Source organism: Typha angustifolia, chromosome 6 (assembly GCF_048772165.1).
Source record: "Typha angustifolia cultivar Huaian chromosome 6, ASM4877216v1, whole genome shotgun sequence".
In the NCBI taxonomy this organism is placed as follows: Eukaryota; Viridiplantae; Streptophyta; class Magnoliopsida; order Poales; family Typhaceae; genus Typha; species Typha angustifolia.
Window position 1 is genome coordinate 8,389,307 of NC_133244.1, and position 7,112 is coordinate 8,396,418.

Sequence of the window (7,112 nt, forward strand, 5' to 3'; positions counted from 1 at the left end):
CTTGATTCTCTTTTTTAATCCATTGGGTTCGAGTAAATTTGGACGGAATGGATGCCAGGGTTTTACCTGGAGAAGAAGAGAGAAAATAAGGTTGAGAAATATATATTTTTCTCGTTTAAATGGAAGTTTTAGGAAAGAACGAGGGAAAGGGATAGAAAAAATGAACTCAAAAAGATCACTCTTCTCCAAAGATGAAAAGAAAAAAAAAAACTATAACAAAAAATTATTTTCTTCTTTGCTCTCCTCCCATCATCCAAACATAATGTGACGGATCAATAAAAGGATCTAAAGGGTATCAAGGATCGGTCAAATAAAGAAGGAATAACGATGGGACCGTGAAACACCTTAGGACGAATTAAATGTCTTCTTAAAGTCTGGCTGTTCCGAAACGAATATTTATGCAAGAGCCCATGTATGGTTACAGCATGCTCTTGAGACATCAAATTATACATGAGATAAATCAAGTGCCCAAAAAATTATGATCATATCCATCATTATAAATTACAAGCATTAGTAACAAAAAGTATCAATTTGTCATCTTCATGAAAAAGGAATAACCAACTTTCCTGTCACAGCTACTATGAGACTGGCCAAGCTAATAACAGCTTACAAATACACCAACTTACCAACATCAGGACAAAAGTAAAACAACAAGAGACATTTATGGAGGTTGCCGATCTGTGTAATTAGTTTGTCTGATTTAAAATCCCATTCATGATTGGGACAATAAGTTGCTCTAAAGAAGAAGCGACGACTTATGTAATTGATGTCAATAGCGCCTCACTTTCGATTCGCTTCTTGTAAGTATAATTCCAGAAAGCTTGTCAACCTCATACAAAATTCCAGCTGAAAACAGAAAACTGCAAAAGGTATTGAGAAAAGAAAAATTAGCCAAATCATATATTGGCAGCTCAATAAATATGACTTTAAAGGGCCACACAGTATCATAATAAGGGGTTGCCAACTGTATGTTACACTGTATATTCATATGTAACCTGTCTCTAAAACCATCTATAACCATAAAATTATGATTACAATGGTAGCTTGATTTTTGGACTGATGAGAAACTGCAAAGAGAATATGCTTAGTTCTTCAAAACAAACTACCTGTGCTTATCTAATTTTATACTTTAAACAATGGTGGCTTTCATTCAGATAATTCAAAGTAAGATTTCCAAACTCTTATAAAGTCACAAGCTCTATGTAATCAAAGCATGAGATAGAAAGTTAGTACAAGGTGAAGATAAGTTCAACAGTACCATGTTGTGATACAGACACGATGGACTGTACTAGCAGCAATTAGAGCAATAATTTCTGCAAGAACAACTGCAGAATACAGAAAGACATCAGTGATACAACACAGTAAAAGGGAAGCTGCCAACAGGAATGAACAAGATAACCTTGCACTTACCAGCACCCCATCCAGTTTTCGTGCCACTTGATTCTTGGTAACTCCCGATGAACTGCAAATTTTGCTTAATGTCAATATCAGTGGAAAATTTGTCTGAATAAAGTTAGATTGTTTAAGAAAATTGAATCCTCATGAAGCCCAAAAGAATATAGCTGCGATCAAATGATTAACAAAAGAAAGTGAGTAAAACTGGAAGCTCATCTATTTGCACTGCTATGATTTATTGAACTTATCATTTCCTTTTCTTCAAATTCTCAGTGAAGAAACCGTAAGAAAAAAGTCTGCATCTACAATTAATGTAAAAAATCTAAATCTCTTATTCCAAAAAGAATTACCAGTAGCCAGTACTGCAGGACTTGTAATAAAAAGAATATTGTTGTATACGTATAGACGATGACATCAACCAGAAAGAATAATATGAAACACTGAAATAGATAGAGGTATACAAAGTACTGAAAGGAAAGCATTCATCATAATTACATACAGAAAAAGAACGATCATCGGAGAATAGTTGTGAACTCAACTGTTAGCATCGCGAGGAACAAAAGAGAGCTGACAAAACCACCAAAAATTGTGTACAACTCTGACGATGCCAATTTTCCTCTATACATTTCAAGAAGTGAGAGAATAATGGCAAACAGAAGCAACGAGTACAGCATAGATCTTCCAGGAGTGGCCATGAATTCAGACCTACAGAAAACAGTAAACAGCATAGGAGAAGTCACTCAAAGTAGCAAAAATTGAAGTCCATTATTCCAATCTCTTATCTCCCCTTCTTTTGAATTAAAAAATGGCCAAACCTAGTCATCTTACTTATGTAGTGCAGTGGAAAATTTCTTATTCTTGAAGAAAACATCAATAATCACAAAAAACCTGCAGCAATCTAAGCCCAGTAGATCGCAAGAATGGATCAGCTATACGCCGATCCACGGTAAATAATCCACGATCCAGAACAAAGAAGAGAAAGCTAAACCCTAATCCCCGGACAATAACCGAGATTAATTCCCTACGTTGCAAGGAATCTTAAGAAAAAGAATTACTTCCAATCAAATTCCAACTCGATCAAGGAGGAGATTAGCAATGCGAAGCATACCTGCTGCTATCCGCACTAGTCGATTACTCGCTGTCCCTCTCAGAAGGAGATCGGAAGGGCACGAGAACCGAGGACGAGACCCACACACTACGATCTTTCAGTGGGCTTAGGAAATTTAACGGGCTTAAGATTGTGAGACTCATACTATTTCACGTGAAGTCGGTAGACAGCTAAAAGCTGCGCCGGCTTCTATATCGTTCCCAAAAAAACTGATTAGTCCACTTGCAAAAGTAACCCTCCAAAAAACTTTATTTATTTATATATTTTTATGAATTTATATATGCACCCCTACGACTTTGATAGTTAGGTCCTTAAAAGCTTGTATTTGAGTTTACACCCTCCTATTTTTGCAATTTAATCACATTTTATTTTTTAATTTGTAATAATAAATTTTAGTATACCCATCTATATGTAAATTAAGCATACTTCATTATAACAAAATATGCATAAATCATACAAAATACACACACTCAATTTTATATGCTAAATTCAAAAATTAAATATAATTAAATTACAAAAGTTCGCCCGGTGGCCGGTAGTTTCTATTTATATCTGGATGTATTGCATACTTGCATATAAGATTGAATTCTTTTACTCCGAGCTGAACAAATAGGACAACTAATAAAGTATTGTTGCATCCGAGATATTACATGTTTCAGAATGTAGGGGATTATGCAATCACCAAGTTTATCATTTTGCTGTCATTTTAGACTGCTTGTATCTACATAACTATACAATTAGTTGCTTCGCATGCAAATGTTTGTGTATGAGAGCCAACGGCAAGCAAACTGTTGTCCATCTCCATACTCAGCTTGTACCGGTACCGGTATACCCCTGCCTACAAATGCAGAAATATATGTATTATGAAATCCATCAAAATGCACATAATAATGGAGTCAAGAGAAAAGTGAGGCATATATAAGTAGAAGATTAATTTGGTATTATTCTCAACCTTTCATAAGCAAATGGTGAAAAGAAATGTATACAGCAGAAAATTAAGTATACTGCAATAGGAAGCATGTACCATTGATTGGTATTTGGTGGTCCTTCCGCTTTATAAAGCTGGAAGACACTTGATAGGAAGATAAACTTGTCTTTGAAGCGGCATAAAGATATTCTGGCTAGTGATCAAATCATAGAACATACTTCTGAATTTCATATCCATGAGACTGCAGGTCAATTGAGCCATGGCGTGAGTTTAATCATAGCACTGATAGTTTATGTATGACATTTAGTTTATGATAAGTTGATAATTACATGGAGAAATGTGAGCAACAGAATGACTCCAGAGTTCCATAATGCATGCATTGCCATTGGAGCTAGAAGATTTCTTGTCTGAGCATATATCAGCCCCAGTACCGTTCCTTGATCAGCAAGCAGTAAGTTAGATTTAAGTGTGATAAGTATGAAAGTTTAGAAACTGTGTACTTTAATAGATTGAAATGTTCGAATAAGTAAAGATTCAGAACCCAGTCATGCCAGTAAAGTATGGTTCTAGAAAAATGTCAGATAATCACCAAAAATGAAGATCTCTAGAGATTTTCCTGGAGATTGATGTGCAAGTGTAAATATTGTAGAACTTAAAGCCAATGATACAGGTAAAGGAAACCTGCCAAATTAGGAAAAGAATGCAAGAATTAGTTGTTGCTTCTGAGAAGCAAGTACCTCTCATAGTTACATGCAACAAACTGGGAAGAGAAACTACCATTTAGTTAAGGATGTCATAAAAAAACCTCGATATATTGTCTCTTCACATATTGGAGCTAAGATTCCCGACATAGAAAGAAGACAGAAGGTACTGAACACCAAACACAGCTGACAAAATGTTAATCATCCTATGCCAAATCATTTTCAATTTTCCTATAGGATATCATCTTTTAAAGTATCCAGAAAGAACTATTTTATTTTAGGGCGAATCAAGACCTGACATTTGATGAGTCAATCAAAGGCATCAAGCGCACCAAAGATTCTGCCTGAAAAAATATATCTACAGTTTCAGGCTAGTGTCTACTCAGAAGGAAAAACAAAAACAGTTTAGACAACATATAACATTTAGCAACAATGGCAGAAAAAGAAGTACCTGATCTGGCATCTGATCAATATTTGGAACAGAGACAAAAGTTTTCAAAAGGAAAACAGCAAAAGAAGCAACTATAACACCTCCGCTTGCCCACAGGAACCAGCCATTCTGAAGATTAAATGGTCGATCACATTCTGTTCACATGTCAACATGCAAAGCAATCCTTAAATTATCTATAAATCTTTACCACAATAAACTTCAAAAAGAAACAAAAAAATCCAAAACTTTCCAGATCACAATTAAAGGCTGCAAATAGCTCAGCACTAAACAGATTCACAAATACCCAGCTACGCAACCAATGCAGCAGGGAAGTAAACATACTCAAAGAGAAGATATCATCTGGAAATGGTTGATGTCGACTGACAAACATGTATAAAATGGAAATCTTAGCCACTGATTTTAATCTGCAAGCAAACGGTCTATCGTTCAGAAAAAAGTCATGGCAAATAATTGTTTGACTAATACATTATATATGATAAAAGAAACTTACAGTTGATCCACAAACATTCTTATTGCTATATCATCAGAACTACCTAACTGAGAGAAGACACTATCAGAGTCAGGTCGAGTTGCTCCTTCCAGTCCTTCTGAGCCCACAATTTTTGTAAAGACAATGCTGAGGAAAAATCATCACTATTTCAACGGAAATGTGCATCCCTTCTAAAAATAAATAACAATTATATACAATGCACCAATCTACCAATGCGCGCAACTATATTCTTAAGTATGTGAAATTAAATGGCCACCATTAAATTTACAATCTTTCCATATAATAGCATTTGAGTTATGATCAAAGATGTCATCCAAGACCTACAAATAAAATCCAAATTGCCCTATAATCAAACCGTCATGGGATTATCGAGATTCTAATTTCACCATCACATTTTAGGATCTAGGACAGATTACTGTAACTTAATATAGCATAATAAATCTAGAACAATAGCATACATGTAGCCATACCTCATCACATACGGCATCATGACGCATGCCGTCACCTTCCAGTCCCATGGGACATCCCATGGTCTTAAGATCGACAGCTCTTTCCGCTCCGCAATCCGCTTACCTCAGAGCACAAGACTAGTCATTCATCACGTATTGCACCCAAAATCAAAAGAATAGAGTAAGAAAATAGAGAAAAATACCTCATCACAGCAAGCATCCGGGGGCCCTTCAGCGAGATTAGAACAAAAGATCTTATAAATCTGTCTCCGGTAACGAAGAGTAGCGGGATTCTTGCGATCCAAGGAAGAGACGATCGCGCTACGAATTGGGCAAAGGAGGAGAAGAGATGGGGCGAAGGCTGTGCGGTGTTCTGATGCTCCCAGTGAATTTGGTGATGGGAGGAGAGACATCTTTCCGGAACGTACGATAATGGAGGGAAGTGTTTCGCGGATTAATATCTCTTATCCAACTGACGAATAATTACGGGTAATGGATGCGGATCCGGGGCACGGATCCGATTGAGCTCAACCTCAGTCCTAGGGTGTAAAGAAGCCGAGTTTGACCGACCCAAGCTCAGCGACGAAGTTTGAATTGAAATAATTCCAATCGAGCCAATTTTGAGTTTCTTTTGAATTCGAACCAAGCTCGAGTTTAAACATATCCCTCGATTAATAATTTTAAGCCTTATTAATTTAAGCCTAGGCTTGATTTAAGCTTAAAATAAAATCTAGTTCAATTATAATAATATAAATATTATTAAAATATAAATTATAAGTAAGAAAAAAATTTGTTCTAGAAATTACAAGTAATCTAAATCTAAATGATGAGTAATAAAAATATTGTCAGAAAACTACAAACAATATATATATATATATATATATATTCAAGTCTTATCAAGTCGGCTTGAGATCAAATTTGGTTTGAATTTAATTTTGAACCTAGCTTTAAATTAAGTTCGAGTCAACCTATTTTTGAGCCAAATTTAATTAAGTATTATCGAGCGGCGACTATAATTCTAGGGACTTTTTTCAAAACAATCCCTACATTATATCCAATTAACTTCTTCTGTTAACAACTTAATACTATAATATTATCATATTTAAGTAATTATACTTATAAATTATGATAGTTAAGGGCTATATGTCAAAAGAAAAATTCATTCATAAAATTTACCTAAAAAATGATGATATTTCAGAGGTCTAACTATAATTAATCTTAAAATTAATATAAAATCTTTGAAGAAAAAAATTATAAAGTAAACTTCCAACAAAAATAAACTTATAAGGTAACGATTTTTTTTAACGAATTCCTCAAAATTCTAGTATCAAGTTTTATTTTCTTAAAATAGCTATGAAATTAACACTAATATTTGAGTACATGGGACAGTTAGAATGGAATGTCATCATCTACCTTTTTGTTGTAACGTCTTTAGCTCTACCAAGAGCTATGATGGCGATTAATTTGGTGATAACACTCTTATTAAGTCTTAACAACTTATAAAGCTCTACTTTTCTCAAAATAAAGTCGTTGGGCAATATATATCATTCCATACCTCTATGTTTCCAAGTGTTGGTCTAATAATAAATA

At 34.7% G+C, this 7,112-nt stretch overlaps 2 protein-coding genes across 3 annotated transcripts; both read right to left on the reverse strand.

Moving 5' to 3' along the window:
* Nucleotides 1-530: 530 nt before the first annotated feature.
* On the reverse strand, nt 531-2,726 carry LOC140761778 (uncharacterized). Its single transcript, XM_073099250.1, has 5 exons — nt 2,504-2,726; nt 1,935-2,100; nt 1,411-1,462; nt 1,259-1,325; nt 531-860 (listed from the first exon to the last, which is right to left on the reverse strand). The coding sequence occupies exons 2-5, from the start codon at nt 2,088-2,090 to the stop codon at nt 770-772; spliced, it is 366 nt and encodes a 121-aa protein (XP_072955351.1). The 5' UTR covers nt 2,091-2,100; nt 2,504-2,726; the 3' UTR covers nt 531-769.
* Nucleotides 2,727-2,947: 221 nt separating this feature from the next.
* On the reverse strand, nt 2,948-5,940 carry LOC140761777 (uncharacterized). Of its 2 annotated transcripts, none has more exons than XM_073099248.1 (11): nt 5,726-5,940; nt 5,544-5,641; nt 5,074-5,199; nt 4,905-4,987; nt 4,584-4,717; nt 4,427-4,476; nt 4,209-4,301; nt 4,021-4,112; nt 3,761-3,867; nt 3,528-3,672; nt 2,948-3,341 (listed from the first exon to the last, which is right to left on the reverse strand). In XM_073099248.1, exons 1-10 carry the CDS (start codon nt 5,933-5,935, stop codon nt 3,637-3,639), a joined length of 1,029 nt encoding a protein of 342 aa, XP_072955349.1. In that variant the 5' UTR covers nt 5,936-5,940; the 3' UTR covers nt 2,948-3,341; nt 3,528-3,636. The 2 variants fall into 2 exon arrangements, with proteins under 2 accessions (XP_072955349.1, XP_072955350.1); XM_073099249.1 differs by having other exon boundaries at nt 2,950-3,341; nt 5,544-5,660; nt 5,726-5,851.
* Nucleotides 5,941-7,112: the final 1,172 nt, after the last annotated feature.